Source organism: Lottia gigantea (genome assembly GCF_000327385.1).
Source record: "Lottia gigantea unplaced genomic scaffold LOTGIsca_7, whole genome shotgun sequence".
NCBI lineage: Eukaryota > Metazoa > Mollusca > Gastropoda > Lottiidae > Lottia > Lottia gigantea.
In genome coordinates, this window is record NW_008710370.1 from 1,995,889 (window position 1) to 2,014,071 (window position 18,183).

Below are 18,183 nucleotides of genomic sequence, written 5' to 3' on the forward strand. Positions count from 1 at the left end.
GCTGGCTGGCCTTGCTGTTGAAGGGTAAGGATTGCCAAATGATGGAGGCACTGCAAAACTTGGAAGAACATCTTCACAAAGGATTCTTCCTCCTTATGAGTGGGGACCGGTTGGCGTCGGTGGGCTGGTAGTCGTTTCTGTTGTTGGTCAGGTCGATGGTTACCTCTGGATTGGTAGGCTGTGTTGTAGGTAGGTCGACGATGGGGTGGGATATAGCTGGGTTGGTTGGTGGTCGGCAATTGGTAAGTGGAAGCCGGGGCCATTGTAGGGTATGTGATATTGGTTTGGTTGACGATTAGTGTTACTATGTCTGGCTTCTTGACAGTGGTTGTTGTAGTTGGGGAGCATAATGAAAATAACTTGAGGTTAGAAAGGGAATGTACAGCGAATGTAACAGGAGGAAACTGTATATGCTAGCGTGAAAATGTGGGGATCAAATTATGCAAATAAGTCAAACTGGGTTTGGGGATATAAGATGAGATTAAGATGAGAGTTATGATGAAAAATGCAAAAATATATATTTAGGTGATAAATAACGCTAACAATGATGTGAAAAATTATAACAAGTAAAACAAAAACTTATGCAATTGACACGAACCGGTTTTCGAAATATTATCCTTTTTCAAGTGTCGAGGAATGGTTATAGATATCAGTTATATGGTAATTTTCAATATTCTGGTCAGAATTCTTTTAGAGGTCAACCTGGAAAACGTGGCCAATGGGGTATTTTAGCTCAGGATCCGCAGACCTCAGGAACACAAGGGTAGTGGACGAGACTATTCCAGCACACACTGTTGATAATGTAAATAATGTGGTAAGTTCAGGAAATATCCGTTTTTGTATCGATAAATGGAAAGCATTTACCAGTGATACATGGATACTTAATACTGTTAGTGGGTACAAAATTGAGTTTATTGCTCCTTGTTTTCAAAACAAACTTCCCAATAAAAATCCTGTTGATGATTTTCAAATGTCTATTATCGATAATGAAGTAAAGGAGTTGGTTGCAAAGGGTGCAATTGTTCCAAGTGTTTGAGAAGCTCATCAATTTGTTTCAGATATATTTATTGTACCCAAACCAAATGGGAAATTTAGGCCAGAAATCAATCTCAAGCCTTTGAATGCTTTTGTCTTGTATGAGCATTTTAAACAGGAAACCTTTACAATGGTTCTTGATTTCCTTAAGAAAGATGATTTTCTTTGTTCAATTGATCTCTGTGATGCATATTTTAGTATACATATTCATGAGTCTTATCAAAAGTACCTCAAATTTGTATATATAAATTTGTATCTCTTCCGTTTGGGTTAAGTTCTGCTCCTCGTATATTTACCAAAATCTTAAAACCTGTTTATTCTTGGTTTAGGTATCAAGGTATTCATTGCTCTTATTATATAGATGATTCTTTGGTAATGGATAAAAACAGTCAGTCTTGTGTTAATAAAGCAAAAATTATGGCAGATACTTTGAGTTCACTTGTTTATAAGATTAATGAAAAGAAATTGGTTTTTGTCCCATTGGTAGTACTAGACCTTGCAATATGGTCGCGGAGCCGCGGTGGCTCAGTGAGTTAGACGCTTGCTCGCTAACCTGAAGGTCCAGGGTTCAATCCCGGCATAGGTTGAGATAATACCTTCGGATTTTTCAACCCGGTTTCCCCCTGTCAGTGATGCAGGTACGAGGTGCTGACATGGAAAAAGCGTCTAGTCGTTCGGATGGGACAATAAACCGAGGCCCCGTGTGCTACAGGCTGTGCACGTTAAAGATCCCTCGACAGTTGGAAATCGAAAAAGAGTAGGCTAATGCCGCTGTCCTGGCAAAATTTCCCTCATTGCATCCTGCATGGCGTTGGCCGTCTTCATTGGCCCACATGGTGCAGAAAAGTAGGACGTAAAACTCCATTCATTTCAATTCATTTCAATTTTGGTCTTTTTTGGGACCTTTCAATATGGTCGCACTTTCCCCATGGAATGAAATGGAATGGGGAATCCCCTTGCGACCATATTGAAATGTCCCAAAAAAGACCAAATACCCTACATTTCATAAATTCTTACACCAAAAAACACCTTCAATCAATTCCTACATTCCATCAACCCCCAAAAAAGAACCTATTCATTAAATTAAACGAAAAAAGCATATTAAAAATACCCTTATATAAAATAACTTCCTTGTTTCGCTTACCATCCGTTTTTTAATAGCCTCCTTTTAAATAATGTTATTTTTAGTCTAAAAACTTCTAGAAGGAAGATAACTCTTTTTTTTTGAAAAAAAAACAGACAACAATTTTCTACCTTAAAAATGGCAAATAAAATACTAGATCCAATCTTTAAATTATACAATCCGATTCGTTATTCATTTAACAAGAAAAAAGAGAATTATATTATCATCTCAACGACTGTTGGTTCTAAATCCCAGTTGAATGATGTTGGTAGAATTACCTTCAAAATAAATTCATTATCGAATTGGTTGCTTCTTTCTGATGCTTATTTCAGATGTGATTTCAAAATTAAAGATGGAACTCCCAATGAAAATCGTTTACCACAAACAAATACAACGTTAGAAAACAATTTCTTTCCATCTTTATTTAGCGAGATGGTTTTGGAAGCTGGTTCAAAACCGATAGAAACAATTAAACACCCTGGGGAATTCGACACAATGTTGAAAACAGTTTTATATCCTAAAGATTTTGGTTGGAACATAGAAAAGTTTCCGTAGGGTTACCATATAAAATTCATCTACAAAGAGAAATCAACAATGATAAGATATTCTTTGGAGAGAATGCTTCAAATGCAAAATTAGAAATAACGAATCTCCAAATTTTCATACCAGTAATAACACCATCAATTGAAGTAGAAACGAGAATATTCAACTCATTAACTAAAGATATTGAAATAGCTTTTCTTCATCGTAATACGGTAGGTAGCATGACTTTAACCGGAGAATCCACCAAATGGCCAATCACTAACACTATTAGACCAGCAAGATATTTAATGGTTGGTTTCAAGAACTTGCCAGACCCTCAGACGAATAACAATAATATCTTTAGAGTAGCAACAAACCAAACTCAAGATCCTATAATCCATAAAGTTCAAGTAAGATTTAACAACGATAATTATCCTAACCAGCCTTTAACAATTAATCCAACCACAAAGGATTATAATGAATTGTATAGAAACTATAAAAACATGTGTGAATTATTTGGAAATCCACCTCAGTTTGAATATGTAGATTTTGCACTTAATCATCCAATCTTCTGTTTTGATCTATCAGCTCACCAAGAAGATGTTTTCAAAACAGGAGTGAACATAAATATTCATATTGAAAAAACACAAGGAGATGTAACAGGTTATTGTTTACTACTCGAAGAAGCAAAACATTTAATTAAAATAGCAGATAGAAGAATGATAAGAATTGAGTAAAAAATATACCCTTAAAAATAAAACCAGAAACTTTAGTTATGAAAATAATAGAAGCTTCCCCAACTGTAATAACTTTCAATGGTAAAAAAATCAGCATAACTAAAAAACTTATTGATAAATACAAATATTGTAAAGTCAGAGACGATATAGACTTAAAAAGAATTTAATATTTGGTGGTATTGCAGCGGCGGTTGCAGCAACTGGTGGAACATCTGCCGCAGTCAAAGCTGCCAACGCAAAGAAAGCAGCTGATGCTAAAGCCGCTGAAGAACGCAGACATAATTTAATAATAGAAAAGAAAGCCAAAGGTTCAGGAGTGGGAGATATGATAGGCACAATAAAAGAATTTGGAAAAAGATTTGGGGAAGAAACCAAGAAAACTGTTAAACAAGGATTAAATAACTTAGTACATAGTATTGACACAGGAGAAGTCAAAGTCAAACATAAGGGTAATGGAATATATTTTAAAAATATACACACTGGAGAAGGATTATTTCTTTCAAAGTATAAAGGAGAAGGAGTGATTTTTGGAATAAAATAAAATAATAAAAATTTGGGCAAAAAATGTTATCATTCAGAAATATTTCCTAATAACCCAATGCTCATGTGTATATGCATTCTGGGAAAACTCATCTCACTTTTAACATGTTGACAACACCAAACCTTTTAGATTTCGATTCTTTGTATATCTACACAACACCAGAGCAATCGTAAATTATCAATTCCTCAAAGCTTTAGAATATCTACCAAAGAAAGATGTTCAAGACATATTTCAATATTACGAAGAAAACGAAGAAGAAGTGGAAATAAAAGATATCATAGATAACTTCATTAAATCAAAGAATCCAACGGATTTAAAAGTTTTTCTTACGAAAAATGTTAATGATCTAGACTTGTCTAATATTGATAGCAATTGAAAGAATTTAATATTGTTTGACGACTGCGTAGCGCAAAGAAATCAAGCTGTTCAACAGGAATTCTTCACGAAAGGAAGACATCACAACTGTCACTGCATATACCAATCCCAATCTTTTTACGGGATGGATTCTATGTTCATTAGAAAAAGTGCAAATTGTTTTTTATTATTTGAATTAAACGATAAAGATTTATCTAAAAATCATTCAGTCGATAAATCACGGAATGGATAGAGATACATTTAAAAAGGTTTGTAAAGCTCAATGGAGAAATCCAGATGATCATGGATATGTATTTGTAAATACTAGAAAACCTGCGGTTGAAAGGTTTATGATCGACATATGTTAATTTTAATTTTTTAAAAATGGATAATTGAAAAATATTTTAAAAAGAAATAAAGAATATATCAAAGCTAAGAATAAAATAAAGACCCAAGTTGAAAAAAACAATTTTCCAACAACTTGGATTAACAGAAAATCTACAAACTCTATTTCAACCAATATTAAAATCTCAAGAGGATATTAAAAAAAAATTAGCTTTGGAATATATATCCACCCCTCATCACCCCAAACCGATTGAATATGGTGGTATTATAATTAGGACATTAGATGATATAAAGTATTATTTTTCAAACCCAGACACAGTTTTACCAAAGAGCATTTCAACAATCGATGATGATGTGGGGTTATTGTTGAATGGTTTTAGTATAAGATTTAGTCCAAATTCACCACAATTCAAAATCGATACAAAAGATTTTATATACACATTAACAAAAGGATTAATAGATTTAATGAATGGCGAGGATGTTGGCATTGTTGATTATAAGGATTTAGTTGCATACTCAAAATTTCTACATGCAATTAGAAAGAAACCAGAAGATTGAAAGAAGTTGATTTATATATAACAAAAGTTATTGAGCAAGATGAAGAGGAGGTAGATGATTATGCAGAAGATTATCTACCAATCATACAAGAAATAGTCGAATTCGAAAATATTGTATCTGGACAAGAAATAGACGAATTCCAAGATATGGTATCTGGACAAGGTATAACGTTTTTATCCGACAACAACAGGACTACTTAATAGATTACAAATAATATTAGCGGCAATGAAGGAAGGACATCGATCAAACAGACAATTTAATGAAGTATACTAAAAAGACTCCTACAGAAAGGTATTATAGATAAAATGATTATGAAAGCGTGATTAAAAATGTCAAATAAAGAACAACTATTCGTTATTACCTCAAATAAATCGGACATTAAATTATCTCTAGATTATGAGTATGAACTCGATCACAATCAAGAATATGAATTGGGATTATAGTATTTCTCTGTTTACAATTCCATTAGAAATATCAACGAAAAAAATAACCAAATAAAAATATCAACAGATAATGGAGTTACATTCAAAACCATACGTTTACTACCAGGAAGCTGCGAATACGTAGCCATTAATGAATACCTATCTGAATATGGAGGAAGTGTAAATGGTAAAAACAATATTGAATTCGAAGGTAATTTGAATCTGAACAAAATAAAATTGATATTAAGAAATAATAGTCAAGTTGATTTCAACGTAGAAAATTCATTGAATGTGTTACTAGGATTTGATAAACGAATATACACTCAATCCACTTTAGCACCACACAAAGCTAATATCGAGAATGATATCGATGTGATAAATATACATTGCAATTTGATAAACGATGGATTTTTCAATAAATACAAACGTCAGATTATTTACAGTCTTCCAACATTCACTGTACCGATAGAATATAGAATTATAGAGAAACTATTTCAAACGACATATTTACTAAAAGATTTTGGTAACGAGGAAATTGTTATTCAACTTCATTTAAAACAAAAGAATTATTGAGTAATGAAACACTCTTTATTCTCTTCTTGAATAGTAAGGTAATCGAAATCATCAAATTTGTAGGTTTCATCCAAACTCAAGTCATCTTTATCACTATAAGGATACATGATTCCTTTGCTGTCCAGTGCCTTTCTCTTAACAAGATTTAAAACTTTCTTTTGTTTATCATCATCCTTTGGAATAACTACTCCATTGGTGAAACTTTTTTCCCATGGTTTCGTAAATTCATTCGTCACATCATGTCCACTAGCTAATCGAATATAATCTTCTACAGCTATCTTATCATTAGAGTAACCCTTAAACGTTTTCTTTTCTTTTAGAATACCGTCAGAAGTTAGAATAATATTATATTTAACTTTTGGCGCTAAATATAAACCATATATAATTCCGCCATCACCGTAATCATTCTTTCCTTTACAATAATCATTTCAGACACCAACCCAGCTTCTTTTAATATATCCCAATTGCTAGACGAAATGTATAAACTACCAGTATCTGTATAGTATATTTCCAGCTTATAAAATCCATCTATTACGTGAATAAAATTATTCATTATTTTTTTACTGTGAGATAATACGAATGACCCCAAATGACTAGGTGTTAGTTGTGTAGATTTAGGAGGTGTACCGTCAAATTCTTTTTCTTCTTCATTTATCTCAACGATATATTGAGTCTCATTTACTTTAGGATAACTTTTGATGTGTCAATCGAAGTTGACTTTTAAAGTTGCTTCACTCCATAAATGTCTCAATGTAGTTATATCCTTCTGAATAGATTTACCATACAATGAATTACCTAATAATTTCATAAATTACTACCTACGATATTACCTTCTCGTTTATATTTATTTCTTAGATATCTCAAAATTAAAATATAATCTCTATATGGTAGAGTTTTAAAATTTTCTTCGTATACTATACCATCTAATATTCTAATAATTCGTCCACCGGCTTTAACTATTTCTTGAATATCGACCGTTGTTAAAACTTCTGAACAGAAATTGTTTCTGAACCCGATTTTAGTGCTAGTTTCCTTTTTACATTCTTTGTTCGTAAAAGTAATTTTATCTTTAGCTGGTATGGTTTGGAAGAACATATTGGTAGGATATTTAAACCAGACTTTTAAAATAGCCGTTCTAAGTCTGAATTTCTGCTTATTAAAGAGCTTAACAAATTCTTCTTCTTCCTCAGTTAAAAATTTTCTAGCACTTTCCGCTTTGGGATATTCACTGTCTAAATCCGACATGGCGGAAGCGTACAAACCGTTAGCATCAAAAGCCATTAGTTTAGTACATTTTATTTTTTTAAGTTTTGAATTAACTTCTGTTTTATCTTTTTTACTTTTAATATATTCTTTAAATAAATCAATTATATTATCACTTGGTGTTTCACTAAACTCCTTTAATACATTACAAATTTCATCCATTTTATTCGTTTCAAATGGTTTTCGATTTGCCAAAACTCTTCCTCCTTTAATGGATTGTCTGATAAAATATCTTATAAAAGGGTGTGTATGTGAGTAAACTTTTTCTACATTTTCTTTTTCGGTGTGTTTTGGAACCATTCTAGTAGTTTCATACCATTCTTCTTCAACCATTTCTTTATCATAATGATATAAATAATACCAACCCTTTAAAGATAAAGAAGTAGCCTTTAGATTATTGGAAACATTTAGTTTTAGAGGTGAAACTTGTGTTACCGCATTATCATCTTTACAAGTTCTCCATATGTTTTCATCGTAATTATCTTCTATTTCTTTAATGCCTAAGGTTTTGTTATTTCTTCTTCTGAGACAGAAATGCGATTTATGTAAGTAAAATACCCAATCTAATTCTGCGGATACTTTCTTTGGTTGAAAATGTCTATGTTTGGGCATATGAATTTGAAAATTAGTATTAAATTTCTTATTGAATTCACAGATTCTAGCAGTTGTCGTAACTCCTTTTCTGTTTGATTTTGAAAAACTGTCGATGAAATCTTGAAATTCTTTTGTGTAGTCTTTGTTCAAAACATAATTTACGCACTTTACAAAGCAGTATCTATCGCTTGGTATATAACAATTTATACCGCTACTATATTCATTTATCTTTTTGAGTATGGTAACACCACTACCCTTTTTTGATCTTTTTATTTCTTTGAAATTGTTTCTACGTAAAATGATTTTTCCTGAGAAATACCAATCAGAAGCATCCGATTTTTTCATCCACAGTTGCGAAAAAATTGTGAAAAGTTTTGGCATTAAAGCCTACAAATTGCATGTTTTGTTTGTGTCCTCCATCTTGAATTATCTATCCATCTAATTCAATTTGCCCTTTAGATGTTGTAAATTTATCAGAGATAAGGTTAATAATACTGAAAAAAAGTTCATTTGATATGAATGTTTCGTCGTCTAAAATTTCAGTTTTATTCATATTTTTTAAGCAACTATTTTTAATTAGGAATTTTTAACTTTTATTGATGATATTTCTACATCAAATTTATCTAAAATTTCATTTTATTCTTCTTATACTTCAATGGTTATGTTCTTATCTTCTCAGGATCTACAATAGGTTTCCCTGTTATAATTATTTCAGGTTTAATAATAAAAACTTTTACACTTACTAAGGATATTTGTTCTTTCGAATCATTAATCTTATTCAGATGAACTGAAAATTTTGGTTTTTCGATAATGATTCTTATTATACATCTACAGGTATATATACCTCCATCTTCTGTTCCATCATTACGTTCAATTATTGATGGAAATATTATAAATTGTTTACCTTGTTGACTTTTATGAATATCGATTGAGGTAAATAAATTATCTGAAGAGATAATTCCGTCTTCATGTAAAAAACTATTATTAACAAAATATAGTTTTACGTATTCAAAGTCTGTCTTCATAAAAAGTCATAACTGGTAAATGTTTCTTCTTTTTGTGGTTCTTGATTTCTAATAATACTTGCTGATGGTGAAATTTCCGTCTCCAATATCATATCAAGATCACTCAATGAAAGTTCATGTTCTTCACTATCGGGTATGATTAACATTCTAAACCTATCTATATATTTTCCACTCGTTTTAATTTCATATAAGTGATTAACCTTGTTGTTTTCGTCGTTAATTTCATATTCTTTAGTTTCTACATTTTTTGTACCATTGATAAACTGAAGAACTTTACGAGCGGTGAATTGACTAGATGAATATAAGTTTTATATGAAGAATATTGATTCAACTTTTACCTGCATAAGAAAAATAATTTCAATTACAATTTTTCCTCGGAAAAAAAATTGAGAATCAAATATTTCATAGGGGGAGGTTAAATCTGGAGAATATACTCTTATATTTGCTGTAAATCTATATTTTTTCAATTCATAATCTTTTGATTTATCAATATTATCAGTAATAGAAGCATCGCTATGTCTATAACTCAAATTTACAAATGGAAGATTGAAATAATATGATTTATTTTCTTTCTTGAGATACTTTTCTAATGCGAGTATATTTTTGTTTAAAACTACGTTATTAATAGTGGTTATCTGTTGTAGAATAACACTATCATCAATGTTCTGTATTTGTTGTTGAATATAGGTTTTGATTTCGCTATCATCAATATTTTGTATTTGCTGTTGAATGTTGGTTTTGATTTCGCTATCATCTATATTTTGTATTTGTTGTTTAATATTTCTTAGTTCTTTTTGTAATTCACTATTAAGTTTAGTTTCCAGAGCATTTAATTCCTGTTGAAACGTATCAACATTTTCACCTGGAATGTTATCTATTAATTGTTGAATGTCTAATTTTTGTTTTGCAATCTTATCATCTAATTTTGATATTAATGAAATTAAATTTTGTAACTCAGTTTTGTTCACTACGTTGACTAATTGTTTTTGAATAAAACTTATTAAACCTGCTACTGTGAACAGCGTCATTATCATTTTCCAGAGTCTNTAAATTAGTTACTTTGAAATCGTTCATATCTAAATCCCCTTGAAGAGTGTCTCCGATTTGATCCACAAAGTAAGGTTTCGCTTTATTTATTCATGCTGTAGTGTTAGGTTTTTTAGTTTCTAAAGATAAAGAACCTAATCCAAACTTGTTCGCAATTTTTATTAAGTTAAATTTATTACAAGTTATTAATATAAGTTATTTGAAGAGTCGTTGTATCAGTTGTATTGTATTCATCTACAACCTCTGGTAATATTTTTAGCTATTTTTGAGATTTCAATTCCGTGAACTTTTTGAATAATTTATTTTTTAGAGTTCTATTATATCTCTCAATAACTACAGCTTTACCTTCATTATGCGTGCTGTAAATTTCAAACCCAATGGATTTCATATTTTTGTTATAAAATTCACTTTCTTTATCTACCCACAGTTTTTCTGGAAGTCGGTTAGATTGTTTCATAATTGTTTCAAATGCGTGTTTGACTGATAATCCTGTTTTGTTTTTCAAATGAATAACCTATGCATATCTCGTATACAAATCTATAACTGTTAAGCAATATTTATATCCTCTTTCGACTGGCATATTAATTAAATCGGCTGACCATATTTCATCTTTTTCAAATACTTTAACTTTTAAAAAGTTTTTAGTTTTTCTAAATTCTTTATGAATTTCATCCGCTAATCCAATGCCCAATTTCATCTTTGCTTTTAACAGTTTTACGATTAGAGCCCTTTGCATTCTCTCTTTGAAAGTTGGATTTGGAATATATTCAAGTTTGATTATCATTTGTCTTTCGGCTTCGTGTCTGAAGTTTATGTCTTTGTTTCTGTATAGTATGTTGTGTTTAAGCGCAGTGGCGTCAACTCTATTGACCGGTTCTTCACCGGGTTTGGGTTTATCGTTTTCGTCTAATCGTAGATCTAGTCTAGTACCTGAACCAGTGTAATTATGACCGGGAAGAAGTTTTTCTCCGGGATATTTTGCCCATGGAAATCCAGGAAGAGAACCCAATGATTTTTGTATATCTCCTGAACCAAAATAAGTTTTAAGAGCGTGAGCGACAATCATTTTTATCCTATAACTTTAAAACCTTTTCCTTTCCTTTCTTCTAATCTCCTGTTTCGCAGATCTCTTATTAGTTGTAATTCTTTCAACTCGTCAGATTGTTTCACTGCGTCGCTTATACTCTTTCGCGATTGAGCCGACTGCTTTAGCCTCGGATGAAATAAGTGATTTGTTGTTTGAAACAAAGCTAGCTAGTTTTGGAATTATTGTTTTACCTATTATTATTTTTGAACCTAGAGAAAATATTGATGAAAAGATACCGTCGCCCGAATAATCTTCGAATTTGTGTTGTTCGTGTTTTAGAATTAAACTCCTATTTTTTAAATGAGTTCATTTAACAAAGAAATTGTTGTCTGTTTTTTTTTTCCAAAACAAGAGTTATCTTCCTTCTAGAAGTTTCTAGACTAAAAATAACATTATTTAAAACGAGGCTATTAAAAAACCGGATGTTAAGCGAAACAAGGAAGTTATTTTATATAAGGGTATTTTTAATATGCTTTTTTCGTTTAATTTTATGAATAGGTTCTTTTTTGGGGGTTGATGGAATGTAGGAATTGATTGAAGGTGTTTTTTGGTGTCGGAATTTATGAAATGTAGGGTGTTTAGGTGTTTTTTGGTGTAAGAAAAGAAAAATGTAGGGTGTTTTGGTCTTTTTTGGGACCTTTCAATATGGTCGCACTTTCCCCATGGAATGGGGAATCCCCTTGCGACCATATTGAAAGGTCTAGTACTACTCCCATCTCAAAGAATACTGTATTTTGGTTTTGTTTTAATTTTACACTTTGCTTCATTACTCTTGAATAAAAGTTCAGTTTCAGTTAGACAGTTAGCATTTTTCATTGGTCTTCTGACATTTTCCTTAAAAATATGAGAACAAGATATCCAGATTGTGTAGTTTGTTCTGAAAGAGAATCTGGGAATAATCACCAAACAAACTGGTACTTTGAAAACTGCAATTTGCCAATGTGTATGCCTGATTGTTTCAAAAATTATCATACAAAACTTGAACTTAAAGTGAAATATTGACAATGAATACACCTAATTGTGATATGTTGAATTAGTTAATGGTTGACTTTTAAGACTTCAACTTTTTTGATATGTTAAAACCTATTGCGTATCTAACTGTGGATTTTGTGATATTTTGAATTTTGCTGATCGGATTGAAAAACTTCAAATAGAATTATCAAACATTTGGCATACTAGTATTGTTTGAATTCTTCATATTTTTATTTTTAAGATTATTTTTATGCATTGAATTTCTTGCAAGTTGCTTATAGGTGTAAGTATTTGACATGGATTATCATCTTTATAGGTGAATGTGAAATGTTTTTGATTTAAATTTGATTTTCCTGAAATACCTTACAACAATGAAATACACTTCAAAGATATATAATTGATGCACTGATCATTATTAATTTTGACACTATAATGACGTCAAAAGCAAATTTTATGCTTATCTCAGAGTTATATCGAATTATTTTCATATATTACATCTTTTTTTGTACATTCATGTACATAATTCACATGTGCTCAATAAAAATTATTGAAATTAAATGTGTGAGGTCAATGTTTTTCCCTCTGCATCGACTATAACATAACCCATGTTATAAAAACGTTGCAGCATGAAACATAACTCCATAACATCATTGACAGTGAAAGGGTTAAATTACATAAAACACATCAAATTTGACTACAGTTTTCATCCAATCTTGATGAAACTCGGTATGCATGTATATAGTAATGAGATCTCAGTTTTTGAGGGTAATAGCCCTTGACTTAGTAAACACACATCAAATTTGACTTATAGACACGATTCAGTTTTTATCCAATCTTGATGAAACTTTGTATGCTTGTTTATATTGATAAGATCTGTTAAGTTCGAAATTGGTAATAATTGGAAGTAGTATATGTCTTTTCGGATATGACGCATTTCACTTCTGCGCATGCGCAGCTTTTTCAATGCGTCATATCCGAAAAGACACAACTGTTAAAATGTATTATAACAGACTCCCCAAACTGTTAAAATGTATTATAACAGACTCCCCAAACTGTTAAAAATGTATAATAACAAACTCCCCCAAACTGTATTATAAATTACCCAAACCACAGACAAGAATCACTAATAATAATACAGTATAAAATAACCGCATTAAAAATGTCTTTAATTTTAAAACACGAAAAAAAAAAATTCGAAGGAGACGGTTTCTTCTCTGCGCTAACATCTTTCATCCCCAAAGTGGCCAATTTTGTCTCAAACAACAAATTTCCTCCTTGTATTAAATCTTTCGTATTAAAAATATATGGTGTTTATTGAACAAATTATGTCTTTAATAAATGTCCATCCTCCTAAAACGTATTTCGGTGCGGGAGACATTCAAAAGTCATTGGGTTCTCTTCCTGGATTCCCATGGGCAAAATATCCCGGAGAAAAACATCTCCCAGGGCACAATTATACAGGTCCAGACACTAGGTTAGATCTGCGTTTAGACGAAAATGATAATCCCAAACCAGGAGAAGAACCCCTTAATAGAGTTGACGCAGCAGCGCTCAAACACGACATACTGTACAGAAATAAAGACGTAACATTCAGACACCAAGCAGACAAACAAATGATAGACAAACTCGAAAATATTCCGAATCCCACTTTCAAAGAGAAATTACAAAGGGCTCTTATCATAAAACTCTTGAAGGCAAAATTGAAATTGGGTATGGGCATAGCAGACGAGATTCACAAAGAATTTCGAAAAAACAAACATTACCTCAAAGTCAAAGTTTTTGATAAAGATGAAATTTGGTCAGCCGATTTAATCAACATGCCAGTCGAGAGAGGGTACAAGTATTGTTTGACGGTGATCGACATATACACGAGATACGCTTGGGTCTTTCCCTTGAAAAACAAATCGGGTCTGACTGTCAAACAAGCATTCGAAACCATAATGAAACAATCCGACAGACGACCCCTAAAGTTGTGGGTTGATAAAGGAAGCGAATTCTACAACAGAAATGTGAAATCTCTGGGGTTTGAAATTTACAGCACGCATAACGAAGGTAAAGCCGTAGTGATAGAAAGATTCAACAGGACTCTTAAAAGCAAATTATTCAAGAAATTCACGGAATTGAAATCTCAAAAATGGCTTAAAATATTACCAGTTGTTGTCGACGAATACAATAACAAAATACATTCGTCTATAGGTGTGAATGTTCTACGTTTCAAATTCAAATTCCAGGACAAAAGCTGTGTGGACAGCTGTCGCTTTGGGTTAAGTTTGGGAGAAAAGTTTGAAGAAATTATAATAAATTTAACTCAATAAAAATGGCAAACAAGTTTGGATTAGGGACTTTACCTCTAGAATCTAAAAATCTCATGAGTTCTACCAATACAACATCGTTTTGACTTCTGATGGTGTTTTAAAAGAAAAGAAAACGTTTAAAGGTTATTCTAATGATAAGATAAGTGTAAAAGATTACGTTCAGTTAGCAAGCGGACATGATGTGTTGAACGAATTTAATAAACCATGGGAAAAAAGTTTCACCAATGGAGTAGTTATTCCAAATGATAAACAAACTTAGAAGTTATTTGAATAATGTTAGAAGAAAACCACCAAACAGTGAAGGGAATATGTATCCTTACAACGACAAAGATGAGTATAGTTTTGACAAAAACTATGAATTTGATGATTTCGATTATCTTACTATTCAAGAAGAGAATGAAGATTGTTTTAAATGAAGTTGAATGATAATTTCTTCATTGCCAAAGTCTATGAACCTCTTTTTACTGTCTTTGATTTCCAGATTTATATCTTTGATCATGAAAGAATTGACTGGTAAATAGGTCGTTTGAAACGGTTTCTCTATAATTCTGTATCCGATCGGCACCGTAAAAGTTGGTATGCTGTATATGATTTGGCGTTTGTGCTTGTTGAAAAATCCACCGTTGATCAAATTACAGTGAATGTTGATCATGTCGATGTCATGCGATGTTGGCCTTGTGCGGCGCCAATGTCGATTGCGCGTATATTCGTTTATCAAACCCTAGTAACGCATTCAACAAATTTTCTACGTTGAAATCGACTTGACTGTTATTTCTCAAGATCAGTTTTATTTTGTTCAGATTCAAATTACCTTCGAATTCGATATTGTTTTTACCGTTCACGCTTCCTGCGTATTCGGATAGGTATTCATTGATGGCTACGTATTCGTAGCTCCCCGGTAGTAAGCTTATGGTTTCGAACGTAACTCCGTTATCTGTCGATATTTTTAGTTGATTGTTTTTTTCGTTGATGTTTCTAATGGAATTGTAAACGGAGAAATACTTTAATCCCAGTTCGTACTGTTTATTGCGATCGAGTTCATACTCGTAGTCTAGAGACAATTTGATGTCTGGTTTATTAAGGTGATAACGAACAATTGTTCTTTATTGGACATTTTTAATGACGTTTATATAGTCTTTTTTAGTGATGATTTCTTTCTCCAAAAGTTGTTTTAATATGCCATTGACTTCGTTGTATTGTCTGTCCGATCGATGACCTTCTTTCATGGCCGCTAATATTATTTCTAATCTATTAAGCAATTCTTTATTGTTGTCGGATAAAAACGTTATACCTTGTCCAGATGCCACCATATCATCGAATTCGTCTATTTCTTGTATGATTGGTGGATACTCTTCTGCATAATCATCTACATCCTCTTCCTCAATAACTTTTGTTATATATAAATCAACTTCTTTCAATCTTCTTGTTTCGGGTCCTGACTTTCTGATCGCATGTAGAAATTTTGAGTATGCTACTAAATCCTTGTAATCGGCAATTTCAACATCCTCGCCATTCATTAAATCTATTAACCCTCTCGTTAATGTAAATATAAAGTATTTTGTGTCGATTTTGAATTGTGGTGAATTTCCACTAAATCTTATTCTAAAACCATTAAACAACAAACCCTCATCATCAACGATTGGTGAAATGCTCTTTGGTAAATCTGGGTCAGGGTTTGAAAAAAGACGTTTTATATCATCTAATGTCCTAATTATAATACCATTATATTCAATCGGTTTGGGCTTTATATGAGGTGTGGGTTCTAAAGCTAATTTCTTTTTAATATCCTCTCGAGATTTTAATATGGGTTGAAATAGAGTTTGTAGATTTTCTGTTAATCCGAGTTGTTGTAATCTGTTATTTTCAACTTGGGTCTTTATTTTATTCTTAGCTTTGATATATTCTCTATTTCTTTTTAAAATATTATTCCAATCCGTCATTTTTAAAAAAATAAAATTAACATATATCGATCATAACTCTTTCTCCCGCAGGTTTTCTAGTATTTACAAATACATATCCATGATCATCTGGGTTTCTCCATTGAGCTTTACAAACCTTTTTAAATGTATCTCTATCCATTCCGTGATTTATAGACTGAATGATTTGAGATAAATCTTTATCGTTTAATTCAAATAATAAAAAACAATTTGCATTTTTTCTACTGAACATAGAATCCATCCCGTAAAAAGATTGGGATTGGTATATGCAGTGACAGTTGTGATGTCTTCCTTTGGTGAAGAATTCTTGTTGAACAGTTTGATTTCTTTGCGCTATGCAGCAAAACAAATATTAAGTTCTTTCGATTGCTATCAATATTAGACAAGTCTAGATCATTAACATTTTTCGTAAGAAAAACTTTTATATCCATTGGATTGAAAGATGGATTCTTTGATTTAATGAAGTTTTCTATGATATCTTTTATTTCCACTTCTTCTTCGTTTTCTTCGTAATATTGAAATATGTCTTGAACATCTTTCTTTGGTAAATATTCCAAAGCTTTGAGGAATTGATAATACGATTGCTCTGGTGTTGTTGTGTAGATATACAGAGAATCGAAATCTAAAAGGTTTGGTGTTGTCAACATGTTAAAAGTGAGATGAGTTTTCCCAGAACCTGAACTACCGCAAATACACATGAGCATTGGGTTACTAGGAAATATGTCCGAATGTTTGATTTTCTTGCCCATTTTTATTTATTACCTTTTCGTACCAAAAATCACCCCGTTGCCTTTATACATTGAAAGGAAGATTACCTCGCCCGAACGTATGTTTTTAAAAAATAAGGCGTTGCCGTTGTGTTTGACCTTCATTTCTCCAGTGTCGATTTTATCTATTAATTTGCTTAATCCCTCTTTAACGGTTTTCTTGGTTTCTTCGCCAAATCTTTGTCCCTAATATATCTCCTACTCCCGAACCTCCTCGTGCTTCTCTTTCCATTGCCAAATTGTGTCTACGTGCTTCGGCGTTTGCAGCGGCTTCAGCTTTCTTATCGTTGACAGCTTTGGCTATCCCAGCAGCTCCACCAGCAGTTGCACCAGCTGCAGCTAAACCAGCAAAGATTAAAGGTAAGAAAGGTAAAAATCCACCTTTTTGAGTTAAATTCTCATCAATTCTTTCCAAGTCTATATCGTCTCTGACTTTGCAATGTTTGTATTTATCGATAATCTTTTGGGTTATATGCACTTTTTTACCGTTGTAAGTTATTAGAGTTGGCGAATTCGTTTCCATAGCTTCTATTATTTTCATAACTAAAGTTTCTGGTTTCATTTTTAAAGGGTGTTTTTTTATTCAATTCTTATCATTCTTCTATCTGATATTTAATCAAATGTTTTGCTTCTTCCAGCAATAAACAGTAGCCAGTCACATCTCCTTGTGTTTTATCGATGTGAATATTTATGTTTACCCCTGTTTTGAAAAGATCTTCTTGATGAGCTGACAGATCGAAACAAAAGATTGGATGATTGAGTGAAAAATCTGTGTATTCAAACTGAGGCGTATTTCCAAACAATTCGCACATGTTTTTATAGTTTCTGTACAATTCGTTGTAATCTTTTTTGGAAGGATCAATTGTCAAAGGTTGATTGGGATAATTATCGTTGTTCAATCTGACTTGAACTTTGCGAATGAAAGTATGGTTCAATGCCACTCTGAAAATGTTGTTGTTTGTCTGA

General features: G+C 31.9%; 3 protein-coding genes across 3 annotated transcripts; 1 reads left to right on the forward strand and 2 right to left on the reverse strand.

Moving 5' to 3' along the window:
* Positions 1–2,296: 2,296 nt before the first annotated feature.
* On the forward strand, positions 2,297–3,958 carry LOTGIDRAFT_154996 (hypothetical protein; the record flags this gene model as incomplete). The annotated part of the gene is made up of 3 exons (XM_009065506.1): positions 2,297–2,687; positions 2,828–3,343; positions 3,603–3,958. The coding sequence occupies 3 exons, from the start codon at positions 2,297–2,299 to the stop codon at positions 3,956–3,958; spliced, it is 1,263 nt and encodes a 420-aa protein (XP_009063754.1).
* Positions 3,959–6,203: 2,245 nt separating this feature from the next.
* LOTGIDRAFT_154997 (hypothetical protein) lies at positions 6,204–10,120 on the reverse strand (the record flags this gene model as incomplete). Its single annotated transcript, XM_009065507.1, has 5 exons — positions 6,204–6,622; positions 7,041–8,375; positions 8,912–9,013; positions 9,151–9,355; positions 9,431–10,120. 5 exons carry the CDS (start codon positions 10,118–10,120, stop codon positions 6,204–6,206), a joined length of 2,751 nt encoding a protein of 916 aa, XP_009063755.1.
* A 7,245-nt stretch (positions 10,121–17,365) lies between these two features.
* Positions 17,366–17,779, reverse strand: LOTGIDRAFT_154998 (hypothetical protein; the record flags this gene model as incomplete). Its single annotated transcript, XM_009065508.1, has 1 exon — positions 17,366–17,779. One exon carries the CDS (start codon positions 17,777–17,779, stop codon positions 17,366–17,368), a length of 414 nt encoding a protein of 137 aa, XP_009063756.1.
* Between the last annotated feature and the right edge of the window lie 404 nt (positions 17,780–18,183).